Raw genomic sequence first — 19,216 nt, forward strand, 5'->3', positions numbered from 1 at the left:
GGGTGTTTGAACTAATCTGTGTACTCTGACATTGTAGTTAGATTGCCAAAATGAGTTCATGCGATAATCATGGATGTGGTATGCGGGGGTGTCGAAGACGCCGAGAAGGAGCCCGAATAGAGTCATCCTCTATGGATAGTATGCCTAATATGGAGACCAGCGAGACTGTTGGTCTGTGACGGAGTCCCAAACTCCGACGGCTGGGGACGACATACTGTCTTAAGCTATGATTCGAGCACTGAAGAAGCTCGTAGGGACCAATTTGGGATCGAGAAACTGAGGGTCGGTTACTGAATGAATCCGGTCAAATGGGGCTGAATTATTCAGGGGCGTCATTGGAGTCGCTCCTATTGTTGCTGAATATTGGCTCGAGGCTACCGAGCATATTATGATAGATTTTGACTATACCACTACTCAGAAATTGAGGGTGCTGTGTCCCTACTCCGGGACAAAGCTTATTAGTGGTGGTTGACAGTTGAACAATGTGCTCAGCCTGAACAGGTTAACTAAGATTATTTCAAGAACGCCTTCCAGCGTAAGTATGTGGGGGTGAGTTATGTTGAGGCTCGTCAACGCGAGTTTATGAGCCTAGTTCAGGGTGACCAATCTGTAACACCCCACACCCGTGCCTTACCCCGGACGACATACGAGGCATTACTAAACTTTAACACATATACACGATCATTTTCGAGTCATCAAGACTTGATCAAATTTAAAACTTTTCTAACCTTGTTTAAACTCCTTAATGTGGGCCTACAAGGCCTCATACTCTCATTGGAAACCATTTGAAACCAACTCGATTCCTTAAAATGACTTAAAAAAATAACCCCTGAAATAGGGCACATGCCCGTGTGGAAGGGCAACAAGCCCGTGTGGTCATTATAACATTACCGTGCTGATGGCCCGTATGACACACACAACCTAAGCATCTAGGAACACGCCCGTATCCTATACCCGTGTGAATTAAATTTTAAATTCGAACCTACAGGGGTTTTCACATGGCCTGACACATACCCGTGTCCCTCACACGGCCATGACACACCCATGTCCTAGCCCGTGTCTAAAAACCTTGACATTCTGTTTCTGACGTCAGCATCTAATAAAGGGCACACAGTTAAGGCACACGCTGTGGCTAGAGGCCGTATCCTCTACACAGTTGAGACATACGGCCGTATCTCTGTCCGTGTGTTTACTACCATGCATACTGACTTATAAAATTTACGTGCAGGGGACACACGGCCAAGCAACATGCCTATGGGGCTGACCGTGTGTCACATACGGCCTAGGCACATGCCTGTTTGTCTATCTGTGTAGACAGTATAAGGCTATCTACGAAGCCCTTTGCCACCCTGAAACACAATCTAACACAAAAAAACATAACAAAGCCTAATCTAACACCAAACAACATAACAAAGCCTAACTTAGTATGATTTCTCAACCAAACAACCATCGCTAAGGCCCATACAAATTTCATATATCCAACCATGCCAACAATTTCACATTCATGAAAGAATATCTTGCTTTTATATATGAACTTTCAATATTAGCCATTTTCCATGGCCTTATACAAAATGAATCAAATGCTAAAGTAAGCCAACACAATGGCCAATTAACGCTGACACAAAACTTAAAGCCAAGATCCTATACATGTCATAATCAAAATAAAAGATCTAACTATACCAAGTGCTTCAATAGATAGTGTGTTCGATGCCTCTAATGTCCGTTGATCCACGAGCTAATTAGGCAGCACTATAAGAAAATGGAAAGAAACGGGGTAAGCATAAAGCTTAGTAAGTTGCATGTAATAAATATAACAACAACTTTACCATTCATCATCATGCTCATAGTACTAAAGTAGGCATAAGCACAACTTACTCATCATTATCCAATACAATTCACATAGCTTACATCGAGCTCGCATCTCATACATTTCAAATAGGTACCTTTACCACTCATAACATGGTTATACTTTTCTTGTTTAACTTAAACTATAACTCTCACCGTTGAACCATTTGGAATGCTATCGGATATTCACTACGCCTCAAACATAGGGTATAATACCAATGCCATGTCTCAGACATGGTATTACACTGGCTCATCCATCAAGTTGATGCCATGTCCCAGACATGGTCTTACACTAACTATCAAAATCGAGGCCGACGCCATGTGTCAGACATGGTCTTACACTAGCTCTCATATATCCGTGCCGATGTCATATCCCAGACATGGTCTTACACTGACACCTCTATATGTGTCGATGCCATGTCCTAGATAAGTCTTACACTAGCACACAAATAACCCGAATTTCATGGCACGAATATCCGATTTAGTTTCTAAGGTTCAAACAGGAATTCTACTATCTCAATATTCATCATAAATAATCATTTCCACAACTAAGAAATTCATACTATATCAATTCAAACATATATAATAACAATGTAGTTGTATTATTTACATACAACTTACCTCGGTATACAAAAGTAGGCGGCTAGTTTAAACTACTTCACTATTTTAGTCTTCCCTCGGTCTAAGTCCGGATTCTATCTTTCTTGGTCTAAAATGATAAAAATTCACTCATTTAATCACCATTTCAATAAAAACATCAGCAATATATAGTTTGGAAAAATTGACCATTTTGCCTTTAGACTTCACAAAAAATACAATTTTTCCCTTGGGCTCGCAAATCAATTTTTATCGAATTTCTTCAAATCTTAACCTAGCTGAACAATTTTCACTCTAACAGTGACCCAAAATTCCCATTATTTCACAACATTACTATCCATTTTACAAACTTTACAAAATGGTCCTATTAGGGTTTTCATGAGAAGTTCTTTTACAAATGTTGTTTACAACACAACTAAGATTCATTTTCTTTCATAAAAAAATCAAAAAACATCATAAATCCTTTCATGAAAAATCCCTAGACTATCATCTATTTTGCAAAATAGTCCCCCTATTAGCTAGCTCATGCTACAAGGGTTCTAAAAGTACAAAAATTATAAAAAATAATCATCTAATCACTTACTTGCAAGAGGATAACCTAGCTGAAATTTTAAAGCTCCAAAACCTTTCCCTTTGCTAAAAATTTCGGTGATGGTGAAGAGGATGAGAAGATGATATCATCTTCCTTTTATTTTATTTCAATTTTAATCAATTTAGCTACCTACTCATCTAATATTGACAATTTGACCTCCCTTGTCTCCTATGGTCGGTCATGCCTCTCTAAAGGGTCTATTTGCTCTTTAAAGACCTCTAATTATGATTCTCTAGCTATGTGGTACATCTATCAAGTAAAATAGAACTTTCACCCCTTATGTAATTTAGTCCTTTTTCAAAATTAAGCTCATAAATACTAAAATTACCCCACTAAATTTTTCATGCACTAATATAATCATGCTATAACACTAAAATAATAATAAAATAATTTATTTTACTTTGGATTTGTGGTCTTGAAACCACTGTTCCGACTAAGCCCAAAATTAGACTGTTACATAACCTGTGGCTGAATATGAAGCTGGGTTTTTGTGACTGAATAGGTATGCACAGACTTTGATAGCGTCTGACTACAACAAGTGTGTGAGGTTCGAGGAAAGGTTGAGATATGATTTGCGGGTTCTGATAGCTCCTCAGAGGGAGTGATTTTTTGTGGTCCTAGTTGACAAAGCAAAGATAGTAGAAGAAGTGAAGCGCATTGAGCATGAGCAGCTTGTTCGTGAGAAAGATTGGAATAAGGCTAAGAGAGATTCAGGTCCATCTGGTTTTGGACAGCGTCTTAAGAAGTGTGCGAGATTTGATAAACTCCCGAGGGCCGAGACTCCAGCTGTAGTGACTGGGATTCAGTTGTACAGTGATTGTGGGAAGCGCCATCTGAGCGAGTGCTAGAGGAAGTTAGGAGCATGCCTCCGTTATGGTTCGATAGGGCATCAAGTTAGGGATTGCCCCCGTCGACCTAATTCAATGACAGTTGTGACACAGGTTTCGGTTCCAAATTCTGTTAAGCCTCCAAGAGAGGTTCAGCAACCATTCAGAGATCGTGGTATTGATAGGGGTGGTAATGGATCCGGAAAAAGATAGAGAGCACCGAGTAGAGGTGCATGTCAAGCTAAGGCTCATTAGCCGACTATAGTTTATACAGCGAGACACTGCGAGGAGAACGATGATGCTAATGTCATTACATGTACCTTCTTTATTCATTCTATTTTTTATTACGCTTTTATTGATATTGGCTCTACTAATTCGTACATAGCTAGTGATGTTTCTGTAAATCTAGATTTAACAGTTGAGAATACTACTAGAGAGTTTTCTGTGATTAGTCCTTTGGGTCAGTTAATTCGAGTTGATAGGGTATACAGTTGGGTAACCCTAGAGCTCTAGGGTATGGTATTTCCAACTAATTTAGTGGAATTACCCTTCAATGAGTTTGATTTAATTTTGGGAATAGATTGGCTCATCGAGTATCAAGTTAGTTTAGACTGTACATCCAAGAGGGTTACTCTAAGATCGAATGAGAATGATGAGGTGGTCATGGTTAGTGAGCGTCGAGATTACCTTTCCATTGTAATCTCCGCTCTTGTAACAAATAAGTTAGCTCAAAAATGGTGCAAGGCATACCTTGCTTACATATCCGATTCTGTTCTCGTAAAACTTTCGGTGGGAGATATCCATACCGCAAGGGAGTTCTCGGATGGTTTTCTCGAGGAATTTCCTAGAATACCTCCAGACAGAGAGTTGGAGTTTGAAATTGATCTGTTACCAGGTACTACTCTGGTGTCCATTGTGTTTTACCGCATGGCATCGAAAAACTGACCGAGCTAAAAGTGTAGCTTCAAGAAATCCTTGATAGGGGATTCATTCGACTGAGTGTGTCTCTATAGGGAGCACCAGTACTGCTTGTTAAGAAAAAAAGATGGGTCAATGAGAATGTACATAGATTATAGGCAGTTGAACAAGTTGACAATCAAGAATAAGTACCCATTACCAAGGATTGATGATCTCTTCGACTAGTTTCGAGAAGCATCCATCTTCTCTAAAATCGATCTATGCTAGGGTTACCATCAGCTCAAGGTCAAAGAGACTAATGTGTACAAAACGACCTTCAAGACTCGTTAAAGACATACGACTTCCTAGTAATGCCTTTCGGTTTAGCGAATACCCTAGCGGTATTTATGGATTTAATAAATTGGGTGTTCTAACCATACTTGGATCAATTTGAAGTGGTTTTTATTGATGATATCCTAATCTACTCCAAAATTAAAACTGAGTATGATGACCATTTTCGCATTGTACTTCAGAGACTCTGAGAAAAACAGTTGCATGCTAAGTTTAGTAAGTGCGAGTTTGGTTGTAGGAAGTCAATTTTCTGGGTTATGTAGTGACATTGGAGGGGATCTGAGTCGATCCCAAGAAGATATAAGTTATTGTTGAGTGGAAACAACCGAAAAATATATCTGAGCTTTGTAGCTTCTTAGGTTTGGCTGGTTACTACCGAAGGTTCGTCGAAGGATTTTCTCTGATTGCGTCAACTCTGATGAAACTACTATGTATGAATGCTCTATTTGTATGGTCTGAGACACAACATGCGAGTTTCGATAAGTTTAAGTTCGTTCTAACATAGGCTCTTGTTTGAGTTCAACCAGAATCGAGTTGGGAGTTTGTGGTATACAATGATACTTCACATATCAGGTTAGGGTGTGTGCTTATGCAAGACGATAAGGTGGTCACTTATGCGTCGCGACAGCATAAGACATATGAAGGTAACTACCCTACATACGATCTTGAGTTAGCTACGGTTGTGTTTACTCTGAAAATCTAGAGACACTATTTGTATGGTGAAAGGTGTATTAGGTACATCGATCATAAGAGTCTCAAATATTTATTAACCTAAAAAGAGTTAAATCTTCGGCAGCACCGATGGGTTGAGTTACTTAAAGATTATGATGGCACGATAGAATACCATCCAGGTAAGGCCAATGTAGTAACTGATGCCCTTAGCCGTAGAGGGATGACTGATCTTAAAGTGATGTTAACTCGTCTGAGTTTGGTTGAAGATGGAGGTTTGTTGGCTGAATTACAAGTAAAGTCAATTTAGGTGGAGTAAATTAGAGCTAAACAGTTGAGCTACGAGCCATTAGTTTAGATATTACAACATGTTGGTTCAAACGGGACTTTCGATTTTAGCTTAAATAGCGATAATATGCTATGCTTCAAAGGTCAGAGTTGTGTACCCAATGACAAGGAGTTAAGGTATTCGATCCTACAAAAGGCACATAATGGTCCCTATGTTATGCATCCTAATAGGAATAAAATGTACTGGGTCTGAGAGCTCTATTAGTGGCCTGGATTGAAACGGGAGATAGTCACTTTTGTGTCCCACTGTTTAACGTATCAAAAAGTTAAGGCGGAACATCAGTTTCCATCTGAATTTCTTTAACCAGTTAAAATTCCTCAGTGGAAGTGGGAGCAGATAATGATGGATTTCGTTATGGGGTTGCCTTTAACCTCTACTAAGAAAAATTTGATTTGGGTCATCGTTGATCGATTGACCAAATCAGCCTACTTCATTCCTATTCGAATAGATTACTCCTTACAGAAGTTAGTTAAACTACATATTGCAGAAATTGTGAGACTACACGAAATTTCAGTTTCGATCATCTTTGACAGAGATCCGCAATTTATGTCTCGGTTCTAGAAGAAACTCTATGAGGCCTTAGGCACCTGACTTAATTTCAGCACTGCGTATCACCCCCAGACTGATAGACAATCGGAGTAAGTTATTCAGATACTAGATGATATGCTTCAGGGCTATGTGATAGACTGTAGGGGTAGATGGGAGGAATACCTACCGTTGGTGGAGTTTGCATACAATAACAGCTTTCATTCTAGTATCCAGATGGTACCCTAAGAGGCCTTATATGGATGTAAGTGTCGTACTCTGTTATGTTAGACTGAATTAAGTGAACTCTGGATATTGGGTCCTGAGTTGGTTTCTGAAACTTAGAGCACTGTGAAAGTGATTCGTGATTGCCTAAAAGTAGCCTCTGACTATCAGAAGTCTTATGCGGATTTAAAAAGAAAGAATATTGAGTTTTCGGTATGTGATCAAGTGTTTCTAAATGTGTCACCTTGGAAAAAGGTTATCTACTTTAGACGCAAGGGTAAGCTGAACTCGAGGTTCATTGGACCTTACCGTATTCTGAAGTGTGTCGAACCTGTTGCGTATCAGTTAGAATTACCGTCAGAATTAGAATGAATCTACGATGTGTTTCATGTCTCGATGTTGAGATGGTATCGGTCGGATCTGTCACATATTGTTACTGTCGACGAGATCAAATTGCGACCTGATTTAATGTTCAAAGAGGAACCTGTCCAGATCTTAGAACGTGACATTAAGATGCTTATGGGAAAAACTATTCCTCTAGTGAAAGTTCTTTGGCAGAACCACGGTACTGAGAAAGCCATGTGGGAATCGGAAGAATCAATTCGACAGCTGTATCTGTATCTGTATTTGTATCTGTATCTGTTTGACTCAGGTAAAATTTCGAGGTCGAAATTTCTTTTAAGGAGAGAGAGTTATAAAGCCCTAAAATTTTAAGAATTTAATTGTGAGACTCTACAGTAATTAGATTTCTGTATATCTAGTTCTGTGCTATATTTTTGTGTTTAAGGTCTCGGGTTCCAGTTGTATCATTAAAATTTTTATTCTTTTAGAACAATCCTTGTCTATGCGGTATATGGGTAAAGGTAGTTCTGTAAGAACCTATGACAAGAATAAGCCTACTGGTTTACTGGTTAAGCATTTATTTGTATTCTATCTAGTTTTGAGTTCGAATCCCACTATATGTGTTAAGAGAATTTTTGCTAGTTGTTGGAGGTACGTTGGTGGTTAAGACAAAATTTATTAAAATTTGGTTAACATCTGTATCTTTTTCTTCTTCTTTTTTGTTTTTATTTTTTTCCTTTTCTTTTTTGTTTTACTTCTTTGATTTCTTCTCATCGAGTGTGTTTAACATGTGATTATCGAAAATTAGTGAGATTTTTACATCACTGAAAGACTTCTGTATAAGTTCTATCAGAATTCTTCGACTTCTGCGAGGTTTGGTTAGATTTCTATTACGGTGTTAAGTTAGGATTATCGAATTGCTTTACTTAAACTCTCTGTTAACTAGCTGTTTTGTTCCCTTAGGTGTGAGTACAGAGGGAGGCAACCCTTCGCGTGTTGTACCGACTTAGCATGGTAGAATTATTGATAAGCATTAGTTGTTGAAGTTCCCTAGTGTCGATTTATTTGACATAATTAACTGTGTATTAATGTTATGTTAATTAGTCGTTTAGACAAATGATTGACTGTTGAATGGTTAATTAGGTTTTGGGTAATCTCCGTATTGTTTCCGTCAAAGTGAAACCAGGTGCGTATCGAAAACTTTAGTTTTTGTAAGTTTCGATCGCCGAAAAATGGTAGCTGTCGATGCCATAGGGCCAGGCGCACGGCTATGTCATATGGTCGTGTGGCAGGCCGTGTGGTAGGCTGTGTAACTCACTGTTCGTCGATTTGGGGCCACACGGGCAAAAGACATGGGCTTGTATCTAGGCCGTGTGTGGCCATACTAGTGCAGGGTTCACACGGGCAATGGACACAGGTGTGTGTCGAGGCTGTGTAACTTATTGTTTATGGTACAAAACTGTACGAGCAAGGTACACAGGCTTGTGTAACTCACTATTTGCAGTATAAAACTATACGGTCAAGGACACGGATGTGTACCCATGCCGTATGAGTCACACGGGTAGGGATACGGATGTGTATCTAGGCATTGTACCTCATAGTTTATGTTTTAGAGCCACACGAGTAAGGCACATGGGCGTGTGATCAGGCCATGGGGCATGTTATTGTGGCTCGAAACCTATTTTCAAGGCCGAAAATGTTTCTTAACACTGATACTGGTATCATTCAATGTATGAATTATTGAATTTGATCATATAAGAACTATTTGATACTCTAAAATTGATTTGTGAGTAACTTAATTATACGAAAACTATAATGCTTATTCTGATGTTGAATAGTCTTATTTGATTGGGAAATGAGTTAGAATGATTGAATACGTGATACGGGTACTTATGTTCTGCATCGGCATGGGTGGGGGTATTGTGAAAGAGGAAGAAATATGTTCTGAAATCATGGCTACGCCACAATGAGCATAAATCTAATTCTGGCGCTTGTCGCATACTGAACTAGCAGCTAAGCTGCATTTCTGTAAAAGTGTTAATAAACACTTTAAGGTGTGTAGGCTTGGTTGGGCATTGAATGTCCTTAATGGTGTGCTGGGATAGTCAAAGACGGTGTGTAGAGGACGGGGATAGGAATATTGCATCTGAATCTGATCTGTATCGTGTATGAACTAAAATTGCACATATCTGCTCTGAATCTGAACTGAAATTTCTTCTGTATCGAACCGAATCTTTGAATTTAGAACTACTTTATAAATGTGGATTAATTGAATAAATTTCTTTTACGGACTGAGTTCACAACTCATTCTGTTATTGTTTGGATTTTAGGTAGTTTGCAACTTGAACGGGTCGGAGCCATGGGAGCTTGGTCGAATTATTAGCTTTCTTAAAATGTTTCAATAGGAGTTTTGTAACTATAATAGTATGACTTTGGAAGATTATATACTCAACTAATCTTGCGTTAAATTTTATGTGAATCATGGTTTATTATTATTATGCCTTGCGTAATTTTTAAGTATTCATAATGTAAGGTTCTAAGCTTGGGCTGGACTTCTAAGCTGGGGTTTTATACCTAGCAGACTTTATGCTGGTGTAATTATAACAGGCCTTGAGCCTAACAGGCTTTGAGCCGATGTAACCGTATCAGGTAACTTGTGTGGAAGATACTATTTCAAGTAACCGACGAATTTAAGAACATTTTACAACCTTATACTCTTATATATGGTGTATTAGTTCATGACTTGGTGATTATAAATGATGTAGATTTTATAGATTAAATTATCTTGGTTGTTTGAGATAGGGAATCATCATATGTTGTTACATTAATATACTTAAATTTACGAGTATAACAAGTTAACTTCAAGAACTTACTAACCATTACTCGAGCTTACTTCGTTTGATTTAATTTTGTAGGTCCATTGGAATTTTGACGTCGATTGGATCTGCTCAAAAGATCTCACCCTATCCACTATATTTCTAGTAATCATTTTGTTCATTTTGGGTTTAGTTTGAAGTGACATGTAAATAGGGTATCTAGATGTATATATTTTAAACTCTAGTTAATAAACAACTTTTGTTGGATTAATAACTTGTATATGTTATTTTGGTACTTGTTGGATGTGGTTGGTGTCTTACAATGGTTATATATGGTTATCATTAAGTATCATAATGAGATGGAAATGGTTATTATAAGTAATATGGTATTGGTTGGTAGAATAGATGTAAAGAAGTTGGTATGTTTAAGCTAGCATAATGTATGTGATCATGGTAGTTGTTATGTTTTGAATTGACATTTAAATTATTGTGCCAATGAAGATATATTGGTTAGGCACATAGGTTGTTGTGATTTGGCATGATTTGGTTATTTTGGGATGTTCTTGAATGTGTTTAAATAGGGTGAAAGTGTCTTGAATGGATTTGGATTGGTGCCAAGTAATTGAGTTGAAATGGCTTGTTTTAGGGGCTATTTAAGAAGCATGTGGCCTGGTCACATATGGTCATGTGTACCTTTAATTTTTAAGTGCAAGTTTCATACTGTCTGCGACACGACTGTGTGCCTCAAGTTAGTTTGTTGCACGACCTACGACATGGACTGTGAATCGACATCGAATGTACACACGGCTTGGCATATAGGTTGGGATATGATCATGTGTCCAGACTTCGAATGCACACACGGTCTTGGTTATGTCACACAATTTGGGCTATGTCACACGGCCGTGTGACCCTTGTTTGTGAAAATTTCAAGTTTTTCTTCAATTTTCTGTTTTGTTTCGAAATGACCCCTAAATGTTTTCAAACTATTTTTAGGGCCTCATAAACTCAATTTAAGGCCTGTGAATGTGTTTTTTTCTATAATTAACTTATGTTATTGAAAGTTATTAATTAAATGGTATAATTGTTTCTAGTGTAAGATAAATGTTCCAATTTGTATCGTAATGTTCTGTAACCCTAATCCTGCGGCGGAGATAGCTTAGGGGTGTTTCATTCTTCATGGTCTTCCCTTAAATTATTTTATTTATAATATTATTATTTTACTTATAAAATTATTATTTTAATAAATAAATTTCATGTTAGAAAAATGGAAAAAAATGGATATTCATTTATTTATAAATATTATTTTAATTTTTATGTATTTTTATTGAAAAATATTTTTTTGATGTTTTTTTCATTTTTTTAAAGTTTTTTGATTTTTTTAAATTTTAAGAATTAAATTAACACAATTTGTAAAGTTAAGGGTTAAAATTATTGTATTTTTAAAATTAGGATCAAATTGTAGAATCTGTAAACATTGGAGGGTTAAATTTACAATCATATCAATAATAAAGAGCTTCCAATAAAGATTTAAAGAATGAGTGATAAAAATATTAAAATTAAATAACGATAGTGACTAAAATAGAAAATTTTAAACTTGAATGACCAAAACAAAAATAAAATAATAATTGGATGACTATTTTTATGGTTTACCGGTTAGGAAAAACTTGCCTTGGATTAATTGTACCTCGTGCTGCTAGAGCTTGTGCTTCTTACATTTAAGTATTTATTAATTTATTTGTATATAAAATGAGTTGGTGGGATTGAAAATTGCAAGCAATGTTTGATTTGATGCGGCTTATGACCTCTTAGGTAGTTAGGTTCCGGTTTGTACCCAATATATTATTTATATATATATAAATACAACATTAAGGATTGAGCTCCCTAGAAAATCTTAAAAATTTCAATTTAATTATTCATCTATTTTACTTTTTAAATTTAATTAATTTTAAAAATATAAAATGATTAAAATACATAAAAATTTTTTATATTAAAATTTGTTAATTTATAAAAATATTTTTTTAATATTTTCTGATTAAAATAATATTCTATTAATTTATAATCCCAACTCAAAAAATAAATTTGTTTAATGCAAAAACTATATCACTTACATTAACGCAAAGTTTCGTTGTGTTTTAGTATACTTTTTAATGTAAATTTCATCGTATTTTATTTAGCAAATAATTCTATTTAATGAAAATGTTTTAATACAAAAAGATTTATTATATATATATATATATGAGAATCACACTTTTAACACTAATGTTACATTTAGTAGACATGTTTTAGTATATGAGTTAGTAATAAACTAATTCAATCAGTAATATTTAATTACTCTCATGATTTATTGCTAGCAAATAGAAGGAAAATTTTTTTGTTTATTTTGAAGAGGTCTTAGTTTTTACAAGAATTTTAACTAATCTTTTTAATTTCAAGTTTAAATTTGTACTAACTATTTTCTATTTTATGTTTAGCTATTGTGATACATAAGTGATAAAGAAGAATTATATACTCTACCATTAGACATATTTTTTGGCTTTTTTATTTGCATAACGAACAAATCTTAATACTTTACTATAGCAAGATTTTAAAAATATAATAAGCAATCACATTGGCTTTATTAATTCGAAAGATTATTTAAAAAAATTATCAACATATGTGGATTTGAGCAATATTATTGGATATAAGTATGTATTTCTGCAGTGATCCAATAATCATATATAGGAAAACTTTCCTAATAGTTAGGTTGACTACATGGGATGTAGTTGGATTAACCAGTAACTGGTCTTTAGGTTGACCAATAGTGGGAAACATTTTACTTGTGCAGCGAGGGGAGGGAGATTTATTGGTGGCATTGCTAGGAATGGCCAAGTTCACACTAGCAGCCATCCTGGTTTAGTTACATTTACAACACGGACATCTTTGAAGCATTTTTGTTCTGTAGTGTGCTTTGAGTTCCCTATTTACTACGTTAGATTGCTAACTTCATTAAAAGTACTCTGTTTCTGTGATGATGTTTTTGTTTGCTTATATGCACCCTGGTTTAGTAATTTGTTTTAACTCCATTCATTGCTTCTCTGGTCCTGGAACTCAAAAATTCATAGAATGATCTACTTCCTTCAGTGCTTGAATATCAAAAGTAACATTCGGAAACTTTTTTGTTCTGTTGGTAGACTACCTTCCACCACCAAATTAATGGGGGGCAGCTGAAGAAAGGATGTGCTGGTGGAATATGCCGAAGTACCTTCATGTCCATATCAAACATGTTGCACAACAACAGCACAATAAACTGAGATTTTATTTATTTGTTTTGAGATGAAAAGATAATGAAAAATGAGTACACTAAAAAACTTTTTTTAAGTAAAAGGACAATGAGGATAAGGTGGCACTCTAAGGCAGGATCTCGAACAACCACAAACTTATCAAGAACTCAAGACCTTGCCTTCTTCCCTAGTGGATCCCATCAACAATTCTTGGCTTCATGTATAGCCTTTTTCGAATGGCTATAAACCATTTCTCAATCCCATCCAGTTTAATGAAATGAAATCTTCTCCTGGCTGGATTCTAACCACCAATTTCAAACAAAGGATAGAAGTAATGCATTTATGCAGAATCAAGCTGGTTATTTGGAAAACCAACATTATACAAACTGGTCTTACATCTTAGGCCAAGCATATTTGATCAAAATAATGGCTAGATTACACTAGTAGACAACTCTGTTTCAAAACATAAGAAAAAAAAAAGGGCAAGCTAACTTGAAGCAACAAGTATCGCAAAACTCTGGGAAAAAGTCCGAGAGTAAATTACAAATTGATGATCATACACAAACTCTACCCTCCCTTTCTCTCTATGTTTTGCTTTTTGATGAATCACAGGCAACATAAAATATAAGTGGATTCTGATTCTTATTAAAAACAAACGAGACTGTCACAAATGGAATGGTCTCTCTTCAGTGTAACCTCCAACCCAGAACCACAAATTTCTCCCGACACTTCTAAGCAAGCTTAGCAAAGTTCTTTTGCTGCTGCAACAACAGCCTCGGGAGTCAAGCCAAACTCCTTGTATATTTTGCCTGCTGGTGCACTTGCCCCGAACCGGTCAATTCCAATAGCCTTCCCCTTGGATCCAACAATCTTCGCCCACCCAAATGTTGATCCAGCCTCAATACTCACCCTAGCTGATACAGCAGATGGTAAAACGCTTTCCTTGTAGGCATCTGATTGCTCATCAAAGAGCTCCCAAGAAACAAAGGAGACAACCCTAACGGTCTTGCCTTCCTTCCTTAGTTCATCGGCAGCTTTAGCGGCAATCTCCAACTCAGAACCAGTTCCAATCAGAATTACATTGGGATTGTTGCCAGAAGAATTGTCTGAAATAATGTAGCCACCTTTTTCAACTCCCTCAATGGAAGTTCCAGGAAGTTGGGGCAGCTTTTGCCTAGAGAGGGCAAGAATAGAAGGTCTCTTCCTGTTCAGAACAGCAACCTTATATGCACCAGCTGTTTCATTTCCATCAGCTGGACGAAGCATCAAAACATTAGGCATTGCACGGAAGCTTGCCAAGTGTTCAATTGGCTGGTGGGTTGGTCCATCTTCCCCAAGACCAATGGAATCATGGGTCATAACATAGATAACTCCTGCTTCACACAAGGCAGAAATCCTAATGGCAGCTCTCATGTAGTCAGTGAAGACAAAGAATGTAGCACAGTACGGAATGAAGCCCGGGCTGTGAAGGGCAATGCCATTGCAGATGGCTCCCATTCCATGTTCCCTAACACCAAACCTAACATTGCGCTCCTCAGGGGTGTCCTTCTGGAAATCACCATACATTTTGAGCAAGGTCATGTTGGAAGAAGCAAGGTCAGCACTTCCACCAAGAAGGCCAGGGAGTACTTTTACAAGGGCATTGAGATTTTGTTGAGAGAGATTTCTGGTAGCATCAGCTGGGCTCTCTGGAGTGTATGTCTGGAAAGTGCACAAAAAACAGGGCTCAAAATATAGACTTACATTCCACTTTAATCAGACTGTATTAGTCCCATGAAAGAGAACAACTAAGAATTAAGGTGTCAAAACATATTTAGCAAGGACAATAAAGGTTGCTCACTGGAAGTGCCTTCTCCCAACCAGCTGGTAGTTCACCAGTGATGATTGCCTTGAGCTCAGCAGCTTCCTCTTTATACTTCTGCTCATATTCAGCGAACTTGGCATTCCATTCACCTTCAAGAGCAGCACCCTGAGGGGTATGGCAACTCCAGTGACTGCAGAAAATGGAAAGAAAGTTTTGAACACTAAACCAAAAAGCATAATCAGATGCATATACAGAAACCCCAAGAGATCTCCTTACGCTTTAACATCTTCTGGTACATGGAAAGGCTCATATGGCCATCCAAGGTTTTTCCTAGTAGCATCAACTTCCTTGGCACCCAGTGCACTCCCATGTACACTATATGAGTTTGCCTTGTTAGGAGACCCATAACCAATGGTGGTTGTCACCTGAAAGGAAAAAAAGGAATTTAATAAACATGACAGTTTGAACCACACAGTAGAGAGATAATAAGGTTGAATAAGTAATTAAGTAGAGAGATGCAAGCTTTTTCAGTTTTCAATTAAGGCATTCTAATATGATGCAGGCCTTTTCAACGAAAGGTTTAGTAGAGAAGTCAGTTTACCTAAGAAATATGGAACTTCAAATTATTCTAGATAAGATTCAAAAAAATGAACAATGCAAGCACATTAGTTCCAAATAGGATATAGGAATGTAAGCCTGTTGGAAACATCTGACCTTGATCAGAGTGGGCTTGTCTTTGACAGCCTTTGCTTCCTTGATTGCAGCGCGAATTTCATCATAGCCAGTGTTTCCATTCTTGACCCAGATAACATGCCACCCTAGCCCCTCAAAACGTGTTTCAACATTCTCAGTAAACGCAATTTCAGTGTCACCATCAATCGAAATGTGGTTGTCATCATAGAAAGCTATAAGCTTTCCAAGTCCCCAGTGTCCAGCAAGTGAACAAGCTTCATTTGAAATACCCTCCATTTGACAACCATCTCCCAAGATAACATATCTAGGAAAACAAAGGCTAATACATCAGTACGGATCAAGCATGCAGACGAAAGAAAAGAGGGACCTAGAAAGTAATCATCATACGTGTAGTGATCAACAATCTCATTGTCTGGCTTGTTGAATCTAGCAGCCAAGTGTTTCTCAGCAAGAGCCAATCCAACAGCATTTGCAATACCCTGACCAAGAGGCCCTGGGGAAAAAAAAAGCCACATTTAAATACATATATTTGCTTTATGTTTAGTATGATATTATCAAAAAAATTACGATCACTTCAGCAGAGGAGTCTTACTAACCAGTTGTGACTTCAACTCCTGGTGTTTCAAAGTTCTCGGGATGTCCAGGGGTTCTGCTTCCCCACTGACGGAAACTCTTCAAATCTTCTTCCTAAAGGATAATCCATGATTATGAATTTTGATCATTTCCCAAAAAACCAAAGCTCTCAAAATAGAAATTACTTAAAAGGAAAGAGAGAATATGAAAGAAGCTTGCCAGGACACTGTCGTAACCAGCGAGGTGAAGCAGAGCATACTGCAACATACAACCATGACCAGCGGACAGAATGAAACGGTCACGGTTGAACCAGTAAGGGTTCTTGGGGTTATACCTCATGACTTCATCGTACAAAATGTGACCCATGGGAGCACAGCCCATGGGCAACCCAGGATGACCTGAATTCGCCTTCTCGACCGCATCAATAGACAAGAATCTGATGGTGTTGACGGATTTCTCGACCAAGGAAGTCTCGGCGGCGGTGCCAATTGTTTCGACGGCAGCAGCACGGACCTGGCGCTTGTGGTTGGAGCGGGAGGGAAGGCGTCGACGGGAAGAGGAAGCGCGAGGGATAGAAGATTTGAGGCCAGAGAAACCGGGAAAAGAGAGAGTGGAGAGGGAGGGGCGGTGGTCGGAGGATTGGGCGGAGGCATGGGAAGAGATAGCGCGAGAGAGGAGGGCTTGAGATAGGTTGACAGATGAAGTAGAGGCCATTGTTGATTGAGAGGGTGAGGATAGTGAAGGGACCCCTCTTTGTTTGATAAATGTAGAGTTAGGCAAAGTATAATAGCCACCAACTCTCTTTGATCTTCTCGTCTACACAAAGGGACAAATAGTGTGAGCTGACCGTTAGATTCCAACATCCCTTATATCTCCACCATTGCTTGTGGGTAACGATTTCAGATCGCTCTCTCTGCCTTTCATTCTTTTTTCTTTTTTTACTAAAAGATATTCTGGAGAAATAAATTCTTAAACTTTAGGCCACTGATGGAAAATTTTGCACTCCTTGCTGCATTATTCATGCAATCAAATCCACATGTGCAGTTACGCATGCCAAGTAAACACAGACGGGAACTTCATCTAAAACAGCTCTGTATGTTGTAGAAATTCCATAAATGCAAAGGTACAAATATAAACAATAACAATATATCTATAAGTAATGTTTTTTTAACCGGATCGATGGTCGAACTAGTCAAGCCACTAATTTATTTGTCTGATTAAAATATTATTAAAAAGATTAAAAATTTTGGTTCAATCGTCAGTTTAACCGATTCAAATCCATCGGATTTTTAATCGATTCAACTGGTTCGTATTAATTCCTAATCTAATTGGTTCAAAATCATTTTTCAAACCGATTGGTTCGGTCTGATTCAAATAACATTATCTATAAGGTTATTATTTTTTAACTTTGATATTGTGATTTTTTTTGTCATTTATCCATATAGGTTTTTTTCCAAAAGTTATTCTTAAATATATTTTTAGGGTATCTTGATATTACAAATGTCGAGTTTGGTTGTAAGTGTCGAATAGCATGAGCAAAATTTGTCACATTCGATCTAGTAGATTCAGGTTAGTGGACCAGGTGTCCAAATTGGATCTCAAAACTAATTTCAAAAATTGTGGTCTAAGATTAGGTTCGGTAATTTGGGATTAAGTGATCAGAAATAATTTTTCCTTAAAACAGTTTTCAAAAATAAGTTTGGATTTAAGAATAATTAAGAAAAAAAAATTTAATTAAAAGAGGGTTAATTTGTAAAAAATGTCAAATTTAAGAGTTGCCCAAAAAAAATTATACCAAAGATTTGAAAATCAGTTTTGTTCCCATGACTATAAAACCAACTCACCTTTTTCTTCCGTCATTCTCTCCATTTTAAAAATTTGCCAAACAAAAATCTGCACATTTTCTCTCCAAAACAACTAACCTCCTTGATTTTCTCTTCTGCCAAAAACAAAATTTCCTCTCAATTTTCGAGAAAACTCTCAAAATCTTCACCAATTCTCTCATTCTTTTCTAGTTCATTTTTCTTTTCCAATCAAGGTGAGATTCTGTTTCTTGACTATACTTCCATGCATGTTGCTTTTTCAAATCAAGATTTGATCATTTAAAATGAGATTTCTATGGATCTAAAGATTTAAGTCGAAATTGAGATCTAAAATGGTGAAATTAGTATTTCCAAGCTAAACTTTAATTTCTAAATGATTTCCATCTTATTTTGATATGATTAAGAGATTTATAATCTTATTTTAGCAAATCGTTACGAGATTTTAAAGATTTGATGGTTTTCCCTCTTAAATGTTCATATGTGATGATTTTCCAGAAAACTTAATCTGAGATTTTAAGTGTTCTAAGTGGTTAGGATCTATTCTAAAATGATTATGAAGATTATTAGAATCAGGTTTAAGCAATGGGAACAAGTATTGATCAAGATATCTAAGATTTCAATAAATTTAGTTAAATTTTCGGCTTATGAGAAGGTAGTCTGGACCTGCATTTTTGTTAAGTTTTTGATGTGTTTGTGGTTGTTAATGATCATATTGTGTTATGTTTAATGTGTTTGTAAAGTTTCAAATCCAACAGAGCCCTCTACGAGTAAGGCGAAGCTTGTTTAAGCTTTCGACGAGCAAATGAAAGTTGATTCAGTAAGTGTTTTGGAGCCATTGCTTGTTCGCATGATTCATTGAGTTAATCCGAAGCTTAGGTTAGCCTAAACACCTATCCTAAGTTTCGAGTGTAAGTTTTTTATACCTTTGCCTCTGTAACACCCCAACCCAACCCATTTGTCGGATCCGAGTACGGAGGGTCACAAATGGACCTATACTTAATTTACTAACTTAACTGTTATAAAGTAGA

The 19,216-nt window shown here is 36.9% G+C and overlaps 1 protein-coding gene across 1 annotated transcript; it reads right to left on the bottom strand.

Annotated features, from left to right (window-relative positions):
• Nucleotides 1–13,787: 13,787 nt before the first annotated feature.
• LOC107952895 (transketolase, chloroplastic) lies at nucleotides 13,788–17,492 on the bottom strand. The gene is made up of 7 exons (XM_016888097.2): nucleotides 16,585–17,492; nucleotides 16,389–16,479; nucleotides 16,180–16,285; nucleotides 15,814–16,096; nucleotides 15,376–15,524; nucleotides 15,136–15,289; nucleotides 13,788–14,996 (listed from the first exon to the last, which is right to left on the bottom strand). The coding sequence occupies exons 1-7, from the start codon at nucleotides 17,077–17,079 to the stop codon at nucleotides 14,037–14,039; spliced, it is 2,238 nt and encodes a 745-aa protein (XP_016743586.1). The 5' UTR covers nucleotides 17,080–17,492; the 3' UTR covers nucleotides 13,788–14,036.
• Between the last annotated feature and the right edge of the window lie 1,724 nt (nucleotides 17,493–19,216).

This window comes from Gossypium hirsutum, chromosome A07 (assembly GCF_007990345.1).
Source record: "Gossypium hirsutum isolate 1008001.06 chromosome A07, Gossypium_hirsutum_v2.1, whole genome shotgun sequence".
Lineage (NCBI taxonomy): Eukaryota > Viridiplantae > Streptophyta > Magnoliopsida > Malvales > Malvaceae > Gossypium > Gossypium hirsutum.